Source organism: Mesoplodon bidens (genome assembly GCF_964165515.1).
Source record: "Mesoplodon bidens genome assembly, chromosome: 2".
Classification (NCBI taxonomy): domain Eukaryota; kingdom Metazoa; phylum Chordata; class Mammalia; order Artiodactyla; family Ziphiidae; genus Mesoplodon; species Mesoplodon bidens.
In genome coordinates, this window is record NC_138177.1 from 70,177,483 (window position 1) to 70,192,917 (window position 15,435).

Genomic DNA, 15,435 nt, shown 5'->3' on the forward strand with positions numbered 1-15,435 from the left:
GAAGCCAAGCAAAATCATAGTTCCTTTTGCAGGGTAGACCTAAATCTTTGAAATAGTGTTATAAATGTAAGCACTTTAACTACAACTTCTGAAATTATTTATTAATGAGCAGAAATCTGAAGCTTGACTTAATGAAAAAATTTTCCAGTAAGTTCCTAAGCTGTCAGAAGTTAATCTTCAGAAATTTCTTCTTAGATACTCCCAACTTAAAACCTGAGGTAAAAAACAGCATTTCATGTTTGAGCATCACAGAAGGTGAAGGTATATGCCCTGGTCCTCTCTCCCTCATCCTTCCACTTCACTCTGGCCTTCTATACTGAAGAGCAGGTATAACCTGAGTTTCGAACCCAGTTCTTGCAGTCTTCAGAATACAGCTGATCCCATGGGATGACGCTGCAGAGGCAAGATATCACTTGTAAGAGTGTCATGAAGTTAGCTGGGTGCTGAAGATAGGATAAGCCAGTGGAAATTAACAAATCTTCTAAGTCAAGTTAACATGTCTTGCTTTGCCAAGAAACACTGGCATGTGCTATCTGACCAGAGATAAAAGATATCTTTGCCTTTGTGACCAGATTTCTAGAAATGATAGAGTCAGTTTATTTCTGTTAGGATAGCCGAGGATAGCCAAAAAACAGTTTAAAAAAAAATTTTTTTTTTTTTGCGTTGTGTTCTGCTTAGTCTAGATAAAGCTGTTAGGTAAAGGTCTGATGACCAGTGTCAGTTTCTGATAAGGCACAAGATAGGGACTTGGGCTTGGTAACTAACTGTCCAGGGCTGGGTAGACAACTTAAGGCAAGGAGACAATACTACTCCCTGAGTTTCTCTGGGCACCCAGGCTGACGAGTACCTCTGCCATTCTCATCATAAATCTCCCATCTCTGACTTCAAGGAGATGCTCTTGTTGTCCCATTTCCCATTTAATGAGAAGAGAGAAAGAGCAGAGCTTTTCTTCAGGTACTCAATTTCCCAAAATACAAGGTGTATCTTTTGTCTGAGTTTCCACTCTTGAGGTAGCCAAGGAAATTTGTCTTCCATTGGCCATTAGTAGGGAGCTACCAACTTGATTTTCAAAAACCAATCCTGGGCTTCCCTGGTGGCGCAGTGGTTGAGAGTCCGCCTGCCGGTGCAGGGGACACGGGTTCGTGCCCCGGTCTGGGAAGGATCCCACATGCTGCGGAGCGGCTGGGCCCGTGAGCCATGGCCGCTGGGCCTGCGCGTCCGGAGCCTGTGCTCCGCAATGGGAGAGGCCACAACAGTGAGAGGCCCACATACTGAAAAAAAAAAAAAAAAAAAAAAAAAAAAAAAAAAACAATCCTAATTATTGGGAGTTTGTGACATTTTGTAGCAGACAATTTGGAACAGCAATCATGGGAAAGAAATTTGCTCTATGGACTGGCCTAGACCAATCTGGTAAGATATTGGAGGTAACAGAGGAAGCCCCAAGGGTGGAGCTGGGGTGAATTATTTCTATTCTAATCATTTGTATAACATCCATACTTCCTCTCTGGTACAGACAGACTTTATGTATATTAAAATGAAAAGCACCTTTATAAATGCCATATTTTGGGGGTCCACAAAATACTCAAGACCTCACTGTGTGTTCCATATTCCCTATGGAACAGATGTATGAATATCAGGAAGAAAATATGTGGAAATAAATGGTAGACATAAGTCTGATATGAACCTGAAATTTAGATACATGGGAGAGCACAATGAAGGGAGAGACCAGTGTGTAGAGGATGAAGGAGAAATTCACACCGGAGCTTTTTTGGGAATGTGTTCTGAGCCTTTGTGCTGGAGAGTCACCACATAGAACTGGGTTCCCACATAATGAAGGACAAAATGGGCTCAAAGGGAACTTAGAGACCACCTAGTCCAAACGCCCCTTGTTACAAAGAAGAAATGGAATCTCAGAGACTGGCAAGAACTTGCCCCAGTCACACAGCTGGTTAACAACAGCTTGAACTTCCAGGTTTGTGCTCTCTCCATAGCCCTTGCAAACTGGGAGTGAGGATGAAAATGGAGGTGAAAGTGAATTGGAGGTAAAGTGAAAAAGTGAAAATAGAGGTAAAAGTCACTCAGAGACTCAGAAAATCCCTCAGAAGATGTATCTGAAGCTTATAAAGCCTCGACTTTCTATCCATGTTCAGTCTCTCTCAATTCTTAACTCCGGGTCACTTGGCCTCAGACCAAATAAAGGAGGAAGTAACTTGCTCTCTAGCTTGATGCATAGCTGTGTGTTAAACACTTTGAGACAAGATGTTGTTAATGAATGTTCTGTAAGACTGTGGTCTCAAGCTATAACTTCTAACAGACCTCCTGTCTTTCCTTAAAGGTAGGGAAGTGTCCAGGAACAACACCAAGGAGCTTCCTGTAGGGACTTTTCCTGGCCTATGGTTGCAGGAAAAATCTCTTCTCCACTCACCAGGCTTCTTTACACAAAGCCAAGTGCCAAGGCCTTTCCCTGAGAATCTGGTCATTTCCTATCTCTCTGAAATGATTTTTTAAAAAGGGACAGTGTTAAGGAGTTTCATACCAGTCTTGGGGCTCAGGGTGGGCTGCCCCTAAATATGCCACAATGACATATTGATTATTTTGAGTTAAAGTTACTTAAGAATCAGGGCTGGATGGATTGGGAGTTTAGGATTAGCAGATGCAAACTCTTATATATAGAATGGATAAACAACAAGGTCCTGCTGTGTAGCACAGGGAACTATATTCAATATCCTGTGATAAACCATAATGGAAAAGCATATGAAAAAGGATATATCCTCATATTTTTTCATATTCTTTTCCATGTATATTTCTGTCTTCCTGAAAGTAGGAAATAAATCTCGCACATAAGAGGTATACTCCTTGCATCTGGAGGTAGAAGGACACCCTTATTGCCAGAGAGAGGGAATTCGGGGCTTAGAAGCCTATATAAACAAACTTGTTACTTATTTTATTTACCACCTCCAGCCCAAACTCTGTTTAGATTCTTCACGAATTGAGCACACCAATCCTAACCTTCTTTGTCCTGTCAATTCCTCTCAAATGTATCACTTCTTTATCTAAAAAGTATAAAAGCTGCCTGCTTTGACGACTTTTTAGATCCCATTTCTATGAGACATTAATTAAAAAGTATTTATTTTTCTCTTGCTAATTTGTCTTGTGTAAATTTTATTATTAGTTCAGCCACAAAAACTCAAGAGAGGTCAAGGGGAAAATTTCCCCCACCTCAACATCAAATACCTATATATATATATTTAAAAGCTTTAATAATTATTCTCTGCTTTATGGCCCCAAACATCCTTCGGAGAAAATGGGCCTTGTCAGTCTCATGGATATTTACAAATTTTCCCCCTAATTCACTTCTTCCTTATGTTACGTTATTAATTGTTCGAAAACACAGGTAAACTAAAGGTGCTCTGATCCTCTGTTGCCTGTTGTGAACTCTTGGTCAGCACTTGCCTCTCCTCCCTAATGCTTACCCCAGGCCCCCACTATAACTGTCTCCATAAGCAGAGGTGGGGTGTGGGTGGGAGAGCAAAGATTGTGCCTTTGACTGGGATCTTATTCAGTCCTGGACTGTTTTCAGAGTGAGAGTTATGATTATTATTTGCTAGAATTTCGCTAAGATGTTTAACAGGTGCTGTAAGAGGGTATAGAAGATTTAAATTGGGGAGATATTAGAGGAGTGAAACAATCACAGGGAAATCTTAGACTGAGCCTCATCCCCAGAGACCTATGGCTCAAGCCTGCCCCAGGTTCTGCCAAGAACTAGAAGTTCATATGATAGTAAGTTGAAGAGAGAGCATAAAAATAATCAACTTCATCAGCATCCTACCATGTCTTCTCATTTCTAGCTCAGACTTACAATGGAGAAAACATTAGAAAAGAGAACATTTCTAATCTAGAACTTCATGGTTCTTGCCTCTAGAAGCAGAAAAGAAATTAGCAAGCCTCAAATACTTATGAACGTCATGTTACGTGGTCTCATACTTCTTTTATTCAAGTTGTACATCTCTTTTAATACTAATAAATGAATCTATTCATTCTTTTACTTATTTAAATGATGTTTATTGAGCACTTACTATTACATGCCACTTGACCAGTTTTGATTGGCTTAATGAAGCAGTTCTGTAAAGCTTTGAGCACTTGGTACCTTGTGAGCTGTGTTTAACAATTAAGAAGCAATTGCTAGTGCCAGAAAGAAATAGCTATTGCAGATGTTTCTTGAGCAGTAACATCAGTTATTTGGGGGTTCTGGTCTGGGCTGTGGGTCCATAAGTTTGTTGCGTTTCCTGGTTCTCTTAATCTTCAAGAGAAATGTGAACTGCTGCTGGGTCGAGATAAACAACCCTGTGTCCACAACAAACAGAATCTTCACCAACAATGGGATAAGAAATTGTAGCCAGAAATATTTGCTTCGGGGAGCTGGAGTGGAATCGAGATGCAACAAGAAACATAACTCACATTAGAAACTGAAAAATGGGTTTAAGGGTGTCATCCTCCCTAAGAGAAGGACCCAACATGGTCTTCCATTTTCTAGCATGATATGCCATCCAGGAGCAAAGAGAAAACACTCATGAGTTTGGGTTCCTCAGTCTATGCTCCCTGGAACCCTAGGGAGTCCTGAGTATTTCCCCCACAGCCCCTGTCTAATGGTTTGTCTAGCCAGTATGCCCAAGGGGAAAGGTCATAGGAAAGATGGCCACTTCCTTGGAGCTGACAAGACGAACATCCACATATGATTCAGAGGTGGAAAGGAGACAGAATGAGGGCAGCGGGTCACCAGTGCCTTATTTCTCAATCAATCAATCAGTCAGCATTTATTGCATGTCTGTTGGGTGAAATGAAAATATTGGACTAGATCATATTTAAGTTGCCTTCCAATTCCACTGTTTTGTGATTCCATTACTCTATTTGCAAAGTACTGATTTTTTGTGATTGCTCTAGAATTATAGAACCCTAGAATATTACAGCCAGAAATTACTTACAACTCACTTATACTGATGGCTCTCAACACTGGCTGCATATTACCATTACCTGAAAGAGATTTTAAATACTGGTGCCCAGGCCTCATTCCAAACCAATTAAATCAGAATCTCAAGGGATGATATACAGACACCATTTTTTTTTTAATTCCCCAAGTGATTCTAGTGGAGTCTAGTCCAAATCCTTTATTTTACAGATAAGGGTACTAGAAGCCCAGCAACAATAAAATAACAGGTCTCAAATTAGTTTACAGAGAGCAACCATTAGAGCTTAATTCTGGCTTCTGGTCTCATGCTTTTTAAGATATTAGCATGAGCAAATTCCACCAAGCAAAAGTCTGATTTCTTCATTGCAAGGCAAATATTTCAAAGGCTCACCTTTTTATATGAAGTTTGGAAAGAGCAGCCTTTTTCATTGGCTAGAGAGGCAGCCCACTTGCCTATTCTTTCCTCATCAAGCCCTCTCTCTCATCTCCTAATTCACAGGCACACAGCCTCTTGACTTGTTGGTTTCCTTTCCCATCCCTCCTAGGCTAGAATAAACTCTTCAAGCTCTTTATAGCTTTTGTTCCTTCAACTTTGAAACTCTCTTTCAATTTGATGAATATAAGTTTCTCCCCAGGAGCAACAGATGACTTTGCCTGGCTAGTATTTAACAATTCATTTCACAAATATTACATTTAATATTTATAAAAATTCCACGTAAGCAGGTATCACTGTTGCCATTGAACAAGTAAGGAATCTAAGACAGACTGAGGGATACACTCTACCCCTGGTCCCCTCATTGCAAGTCTAATAGACTTTCCAAGGAATCACAGCTGCCCCCATTCTACAGCTGCTATCACTTTAGGCTCAAATGTTCTTTCTCCTTTCCCCTGCTATGGACTCCTTCCTTTTCCTTCACCAACTTACCTTTTATTATTTTAATGCTGAGGTGATTAGAAGTATAGCATATCTGCTGAATTGTGCCCATGCAGTAATATGTGCCATTGTCCCCTGTTGTGGCGCTGGTAATGGAGATGTTGTGGTTCTCATACCAGTACTTAAGGGCTTTGTCATTCTTGAAGTAAGTCACCTTGTAGACATTCAGATTCCTCCAGCCGTGGCACCTGAGGAAGAGGGGCTCACCCTCCAACACCATCTCAGCAGAGGCCTGAAGCAGCAGCCAGTCTGAAGAGCATTTGTTATGTCATTTATTCAACAATGATAGATAAAATTAATAATAAATAAAAATAAAATAAAAATAGATAAAAGAGGTCATGCAGAGAGTGTGTGTCAGAAACCTTTATCATTAACCCATTTCTTGGCTCATAAGGTCAATAAAAAGGAAACACAAAATAATGCTTACAGACTGTCTCCTCTATTGATAAATCCTCTCTCCTCCTGAAAAGTAATTCTGGGACCACAACATCGCTGACCTTTCTAATGAGCCCACCCATAGAAGGTCTGAAACCCATTATCCCACTCAGCTCCATTGTTGCATTTAGTCACTAACGGGGAAATAAACCCACTCTCCCTGGGGAGTCTTAGCCTAGGAGAGTGTCTGTTTTGTCCTCTCTAACCTTATAAGTGCTTCTCAGTTCTATTAGTCACAGTTAGCCCCTGACTTCTTCAGAACATGTATCACACTTTTAATTAGTTATTTGTGTAATTACTGAATGGATGTCCTTTTCCTCATTGGGCTCTATACTTCAGAGGTCTGAGGCATGTCTGTTCCTTACATCATATTTCCAGTGCCTAGCATAATACCTAGGAGTTGGTAGGTTCTTAACAATCGTTGGTCAATAATGAGTCAGTAAAATATAAGAGTCAGGTTGCATGGCTAATGTCATTTTAAGAATTGAAAAGCATTCACCAAAGGAGACTTTTCAATGGAAATGTGGTTAGGTTGCACAAGCATATTTTATTTAGGAGCAATCCTTGAGGACTTTTCTAGAATCTACTCCAAAGAAATAAAGAAGATATTTTACACTGCTTTAGTTTCTATTTGGAATTTGTACACAACTGTTGAAACATCTCTTTTTACTTGAGAAAAATACAAAGTATGTTTATGTTTTAAAATATTTTTTATTTAAAAATATAAAGCAAAATATAGCAATGAGCTAGCCATGCAAATGAAATCATTGCTTTGTTCATTCAACATTTACGGACTAACCCACATGTGCCTGAGCATGCTGAACTAATTGTTGACAGTAGGAGAGTGATAAAGATGAAGCAAACATAAGATTTGTTCTTAAGTAAAAGCAGAGGACATGAGGAATGTACAGAGATATCTTTCAAAATGAAGAGTGCAACTTAATACTGAGGTTGTGATACATGGAAATTGCAGAGCAAATCTTTAAATCAATCTTTTGATCCTATTTAACATATACATCTCTTTGCAATGTTCACATACCCAACGTGCCATTTGACCATAAAACATGCATCTGCACCTATGTAGAAAAGAGAGTCAGAAGTGAAATTGAGTAGAGGAGTAACACTGGGAGATTGCCAGAATCTTGAAAGAAGACAGAATGGCTGACAGAAGGAGTAGAGGTAGAAGAAGAGAGATGGACAGGTCTGGTTAGAGACCCTGAGTCCCAGCTTGGTGCCCTAAGCCTTGGAATAACTTGCTTTCTCCCCATCCTCAGATGGGCCGTTCCTCACATGAGAGAACTGATATTTCCATAACCCTGGAACTTACCACTGATGACATCTAGGTACACAGGTTCACTCATGAAAACTCCTTTGCTTTGACATCTATATTCCCCACTGTCCTGGATGCTTGCATTCATGATGTTGAAACGTGAAGTTTTTACTTCCAAAGAGTTATTGTTGTGGGTCCACAAAGTGGAGTTATCTTCAAGGGCATTGTTCCCTCTACATGTAAGAGTCACATTCTCTCCTCTAAATATTCTGTTCCATGGGGGATTCAAGGATATCTTAGGTTTCCAGATGGCTTTGAGAAGAGCAGATTGTGGAAAGAGATATAGAAGGTGGAAAAATATCATTGAAAACTGTATAGCCTCCAAAGTACAGACATACCAATAGTAAGACAATCAATGGTCAGTCTACCCTTACTTATACCGTTGGTGATAAGAAACTGTCCTGATTCCTAGGATTAAAGGAAGGAGAAAAGGGTGTTGTGGCATCACAGAGCTCCCAACATAGGGAGAAACATAAGACACAAATGCAGGATATTCAAAAACAAACAAATTTACTATGTGCTGTAGGATAGCTCCCTCTAATTCTCTAAATTTCAGTTCCAATATCTGTAAATGAGGACTGCAGTCTCTTCAGGCAGAGATTATGTCTGTGATGTTCAACCATAACTCAGCACAGTGACTATTACATAGTAAGTGTTCATTAAATATTTATTGAGTTGATGAATGAGTGAATAATGGATGAATTAAGGTATTGGACTAGATGAAATACATGATCTCTCCCAGCTCTAAATTTTTATGACTATTTAATTGTGAGTGAATATGGAATTAAAAATATATGTCAATTCTGGATGGTAGTGAGAAGCACCAAGAGGATCAGTCTTAAAAGGCTTTCAGGGACAAAGAGATGTGGTACAAATTTGAACAGAAACTTCGGAAGCAGCCAAGTGGTGATGAGGAAGAGATCATGCTGCTGAAAGACTTGGATTCAAGGGACTTATGTTACAATCCAGTCCTTTGTTAGCTGTGTAACCTCCAGCAAATGACTTAATATGAGTTTCAGCATCCTCAGTTATAAAATGGCAATAATAATAACAGTGATGTTGGTGTAAGAATTGAACGAGGACTACAGGCTCTTTGGTGGGGTTAATAGTGGAGGCGGGGAGGGCTCACGCTAAGGAGTGCATCCCAGAACTTCTGCTGCCAGTGTCCTTGTCCCTGTGGTAAGCCACAGCCACCATCCACCCCACCGCCACCAAGCCCCCTGCAGGAGACCCTCTAACACAAGCAGAGCAGAGGCAAGAAGAACTACAATACTGAAGCCTGTGGAACAAAAACCACATTCACAGAAAGATAGACAAAATGAAAAGGCAGAGGACTATTTACTAGATGAAGGAACAAGATAAAACCCCAGAAAAACAACTAAATGAAGTGGAGGTAGGCAACCTTCCAGAAAAAGAATTCAGAATTATGATGGTGAAGATGATCCAGGACCTCAGAAAAAGAATGGAGGCAAAGATCGAGAACATACAAGAAATGTTTAACAAAGACCTAGAAGAATGAAAGAACAACCAAACAGAGATCAACAATATAATAACTGAAATGAAAAATGCACTAGAAAGAATCAATAGCAGAATAACTGAGGCAGAAGAACGGATAAGTGATCTGAAGACAGAATGGTGGAATTCACTGCTTTGGAACAGAATAAAGAAAAAAGAATGAAAAGAAGTGAAGACAGCTTAAGAGACTTCTGTGACAACATTAAATGCACCAACATCCTCACTATAGGGGTCCCAGAAGGAGAAGAGGGAGAAAAAGACCTGAGAAAATATTTGAAGAGATTATAGTTGAAAAATTCCCTAACATGGGAAAGGAAATAGCCACCTAAGTCCAGGAAGTGCAGAGAGTCCCAGGCAGGATAAAGCCAAGGAGAAACACACCAAGACATATAGTAATCAAATTGACAAAAATTAAAGAAAAGGAAAAATTATTAAAAGCAACAAGGGAAAAAAAAAAACAAATACAAGAGAACTCTCATAAGGTTAACAGCTGATTTCTCAGCAGAAACTCTACAAGCCAGAAGCGAGTGGCATGATATATTTAAAGTGATGAAAGGGAAGAATCTATAACCAAGATTACTCTACCTGGCAAGGATCTCATTCAGATCCGATGGAGAAATCAAAAGCTTTTCAGACAAGCAAAAGCTAAGATCATTCAGCACCACCAAACCAGCTTTATAAAAATGCTAAGGGAAGTTCTCTAAGTGGGAAACACAAGAGAAGAAAAGGACTTACAAAAACAAACCCAAAACAAATAAGAAAATGGTCATAGGAGCATACATATCAATAATTACCTTAAATGTGAATGGATTAAATGCTCCAACCAAAAGACACAGGCTTGCTGAATGGATACAAAAACAAGATACATATATATGCTGTCTACAAGAGACCCACTTCAGACCTAGGGACACATACAGACTGAAAGTGAGGAGATGGAAAAAGATACTCCAAGCAAATGGAAGTCATAAGAAAGCTGGAGTAGCAATATTCATATCATATAAAGTAGACTTTAACATAAAGAATATTACAAGAGACAAGGAAGAACACTACATAATGATCAAGGGATCAATCCAAGAAGAAGATATAACAATTACATATGCACCCAACATAGGAGCACCTCAATAAATAAGGCAAATTCTAACAGCTATAAAAGAGGAAATCAACAGTAACACAGAAATAGTGGAGGATTTTAACACCTCACACCAATGAACAGATTATCCAAACAGAAATGTAATAAGGAAACACAAGCTTAAAATGACACAATAGGCCAGATAGATTTAATTGACATTTATAGGACACTCCATCCTAAAAGAGCAGATTACACTTTCTTCTCAAGTTCACACAACACATTCTCCAGGATAGATCACCTCTTGGGTAACAAATCAAGCCTTGGTAAACTTAAGAAAGCTGGAATCATATCAAGCATCTTTTCCAACCACAATGCTATGAGATTAGAAATGAATTACAGGGGAAAAAGCGTAAAAAACACAAACACATGGAGGCTAAACAATATGTTACTAAATAACCAAGAGATCACTGAAGAAATGAAAGAGGAAATCAAAAAATACCTAGAGAGAAATGAAAATGAAAACATGATGATCCAAAACCTATGGGATGCAGCAAAAGCAGTTCTAAGTGGGAAGTTTATAGCAATACAATCCTACCTCAAGAAACAAGAAAAATCTCAAATAAACAATCTAACCTTACACCTAAAGGATCTAAGGAAAGAAAAAACAAAACCCCAAAGTTAGCAGAAGGAAAGAAATCATAAATATCAGAGCAGAAATAAATGGAATGGAAAGAAAACAATAGCAAAAATCAATAAAACTAAAAGCTGATTCTTTGAGAAGACAAACAAAATTGATAAACCTTTAGCCAGACTCACCAAATTAAAGAGGGAGAGGAATCAAATCAATAAAATTAGAAATGAAAAGGAGAAGTTACAACAGACACTGCAGAAATATGAAGCATCATAAGATACTACTACAAGAAACTCTATGCCAAAAAAATGGACAACCTAGAAGAAATGGACAAATTCTTAGAAAGCTATAACCTTCCAAGGTTGAACCAGGAAGAAATAGAAAATATGAACAGACCAATCACAAGTAATGAAATTGAAACTGTGATTTAAAATCTTCCAACAAGGCTTCCCTGGTGGCGCAGTGGTTGAGAGTCTGCCTGCCGTTGCAGGGGACACGGGTTTATGCCCCAGTCTGGGAAGATCCCACATGCTGCAGAGTGGCTGGGCCTATGAGCCATGGCCACTGAGCCTGCGTGTCCAGAGCCTGTGCTCCGCAATGGGAGATGCCACAACAGTGAGAGGCCCGCGTACCGAAAAAAAATAAATAAATAAAACAAACCTTTCAACAAACAAAAGTCCAGGACCAGATGGATTCACAGGTGAATTTGATCAAACGTTTAGAGAAGAGCTAACTCCCATCCTCCTCAAACTCTTCCAAAACATTGCAGAGGAAGGAACACTCCCAAACTCATTTTATGAGGCCACCATCACCCTGATACCAAAACCAGACAAGATACTACAAATAAAGAAAATTACAGACCCATATCACTGATGAATATAGATGCAAAAATCCTCAACAAAATACTAGTAACAGAATCCAACAACACATTAAAAAAGATCATACACCATGATCAAGTGGGACTTATCCCAGGGATGCAAGGACTCTTCAATATATGCAAATCAATCAATGTGATACACCATATTAACAAATTGAAGAATAAAAAACATATGATCATCTCAATAGATGCAGAAAAAGCTTTTGACATAATTCAACACCGAAGTATGATAAAAACTCCCCAGAAAGTGGGATGGGGGAAACAACCTCAACATAATAAAGGCCATATACAACAAACTCACAGCAAACATCATTCTCAATGTTGAAAAAAGTGACAGCATTTCCTCCAAGATCAGGAATGAGACAAGGATATCCACTCTCACCACTCTTATTCAACATAGTTTTGGAAGTCCTAGCCATGGCAATCAGAGAAGAAGAAGAAGTAAAAGGAATCCAAATTGGAAAAGAAGTAAAGCTGTCATTGTTTGTGGATAACATGATACTATACATAGATAACCCTAAAGATGCCACCAGAAAACAACTAGAACTAATCAATGAATTTGGTAAAGTTGCAGAATACAAAATTAATGGGCAGAAATCTCTTGCAGTCCTATACAATAACAATGAAGGATCAGAAAGAGAAATTAAGGAAAAAATCCCATTCACCATTACAACAAAAAGAATAAAATACCTAGGAATAAACCTTCCTAAGGAGACAAAATACCTGTATGCAGAAAACTATAAGACACAGATGAAAGAAATCATAGATGATAAAAACAGATGGAGAGATATACTATGTTCTTGGATTGGAAGAATAAATATTGTGAACATGACTATACTACCCAAAGCAATCTACAGATCCAATGCAATCCGTATCAAATTACCAATGGCATTTTTTACAGAACTAAACCAAGAAAGTCTTAAAATTTGTATGGAGACACAAAAGACCCTGAATAGCCAAAGCAATCTTGAGAAATAAAAACAGAGCTGGAGGAATCAGGCTCCTTGACTTCGGACTATACTACAAAACTACAGTAATTGAGACAATATGGTACTGGCACCAAACAGAAATATAGATCAATGGAACAGGATAGAAAGCCCTGAGATAAACCCACGCACCTATGGTCAACTAATCTATGACAAAGGAGGCAAGAATATACAATGGTGAAAAGACAGTCTCTTCAATAAGTGGTGCTGGGAGAACTGGACAGCTAAATGTAAAAGAATGAAATTAGAACACTCCCTAACACCATACAGAAAAATAAATTCAAAGTGGATTAAAGACCTACATGTAAGACCAGACACCATAAAACTCTTAGAGGAAAGCATAGGAAGGACACTCTTCGACATAAATCATAGTAAGATCTTTTTTATCCACATCCTAGAGTAATGGAAATAAAAACAAAAATGAATAAATGGGACCTAATGAAACTTAAAAGCTTTTGCACAGCAAAGGAAACTATAAACAAGACAAAAAGACAACCCTCAGAATGGGAGTAAATATTTGCAAATGAATCAACGGACAAAGGATTAATCTCCAATGTATAAAAACAGCTCATGCATCTGAATAATAATAAAAAAAAAACCAATCAAAAAATGGGCAGAAGACCTAAATAGACATTTCTCCAAAGAAGACATACAGATGGCCAAGAGGCACATGAAAAGCTGATCAACATCACTAATTATTAGAGAAATGCAAATCAAAACTACAATGAGGTATCAACTCACACCAGTTAGAAGGAGCATCATCAGAAAATCTACAAACAGCAAATGCTGGAATGGGTGCGGAATAAAGGGAACCCTCTTGCACTGTTGGTGGGAATGTAAATTGATACAGCCACTATAGGGAACAGTATGGAGGTTCCCTAATAAACTAAAAATAGAATTACCATATGACACAGCAATCCCACTACTGGGCATATACTCAGAGAAAACCATAATTCAAAAAGACACATGGGGGCTTCCCTGGTGGCGCAGTGGTTGAGAGTCTGCCTGCCAATGCAGGGGACACGGGTTCATGCCCTGGTCCAGGAAGATCCCACATGCTGCTGAGTGGCTAGGCCCGTGAGCCATGGCTACTGAGCCTGTGCATCCAGAGCCTGCACATCCGGAGCCTGTGCTCCACAATGGGAGAGGCCACAACAGTGAAATGCCCGTGTACCACAAAAACAAACAAACAAACAAAAAACACATGCACCCCAATGTTCATTGCAGCACTATTTGCAATAGCCAGGTCAAATGCCCTGGGCCTAAATGCCCATCGACAGACAAATGGATAATGAAGATGTGGTACACATATACAATGGAATATTACTCAGCCATAAAAAGGAGTGAAGTTGGGCCATTTGTAGAGATGCGGATGGACCTAGAGACTGTCATACAGAGTAAGTCAGAAAGAGAAAAACAAATATCATATATTAACGCATATATATGGAATCTAGAAAATTGGTACAGCTGAACTGGTTTGCAAGGCAGAAATAGAATCTCAGATGTAGAGAACAAACGTATGGACACAAAGGGGGGAAAGGGGGGGTGGGGGGTTGTAGGATGAATTGAGAGATTGGGATTGACATATATACACTAATATGTATAAAATAGGTAACTAATAAGAAACTGCTGTATAAAAAAATAAATTAAAAAAAAAGAACGAGTTTACATGATAGTGGCTGGAGGAGTCGCTGAGACACTTAGATGCTCAACAGACATGATTGTTGGCATTAAAGAGGAAAGGGTGACTTGAGAGAATGAAATGGCATGTGGGAAACTTTTGAATGGGGGAAAAAAGGAAGATTATGCAAGATGGAAGCGGGTTGGACAGGGAAGAACAGATTAATAATCATTAGAAAATAGATGATGGGATGAAGGGAAAGAGTGAAGGGAGGGCAAGTCCCAGACACGTTGAAATGCTGAGGGAACAAGGACAGAGGACTCACCTGCTGATGTGCCATCTGGAGCTGCAAAACGTCCAGAGAGGATATGTTAGTGTCTATCCCCAGCCTTCTGGACACCTAAAGACTGGGATCTAGAAATGGTGATGAGATTTACATCCACGAAGTTTTAAGGGCCAACCATCTTTCCAGGAAACTGACTCAGGGAAGGAAGGAGCTTCTGTCTTTCCTCCCTTGCCCTCTGGAAGATGCCAGCATGATAGCAAGGATGAGACTTTCAGTCCAGGTTCCCCCTTAGGTGGTGTTCAGCCCCACTTCCTCTGCTATCCAGCTTGCCTTCCCTACAGAATCCCTGGGAAATTCCCCACGGTTTGCACATAGCCTAGAAAAAGTCACCAGTAAAATGATCAACTTTCCCACTCCAGCTGCTTCCCCAATCCATTTTGGCCCCTGAAGGGGCCAGTAACTGATTTCTACTTACAGAAGAGCAGCAGAGCTATCCACAGCAGGGCAGGGGTTCCCATGGCAGTAGGCATTTCCTCTGTGGCTGCCAGTGCCAACTGGCCTGGAGTGACCTAGGGCCTTAGAGTAAGCTTGAAACTAAAAAGGAGAAGGAAATGTTCTCTGTTTCATATCTCATTAACTCATCAGCTGCACCTAGGTTTGCTTCCTTCTGTGGAGATAATATTCAGGGTGGTGCCTAATAGGGCAATTTTGTATTTACCCCCATACTGCACTCTCCATCCCACCTCCATGTACACATCTGGAATCTAGTGGTAAAGAGGCATAGA

At 39.5% G+C, this 15,435-nt stretch overlaps 1 protein-coding gene across 1 annotated transcript; it reads right to left on the reverse strand.

The window, feature by feature from the left end:
- Nucleotides 1-3,977: 3,977 nt before the first annotated feature.
- Nucleotides 3,978-15,180, reverse strand: FCER1A (Fc epsilon receptor Ia; the record flags this gene model as incomplete). Its single annotated transcript, XM_081226223.1, has 5 exons — nt 3,978-4,419; nt 5,892-6,149; nt 7,663-7,917; nt 14,690-14,710; nt 15,126-15,180. The coding sequence occupies 5 exons, from the start codon at nt 15,178-15,180 to the stop codon at nt 4,232-4,234; spliced, it is 777 nt and encodes a 258-aa protein (XP_081082349.1). The 3' UTR covers nt 3,978-4,231.
- Between the last annotated feature and the right edge of the window lie 255 nt (nt 15,181-15,435).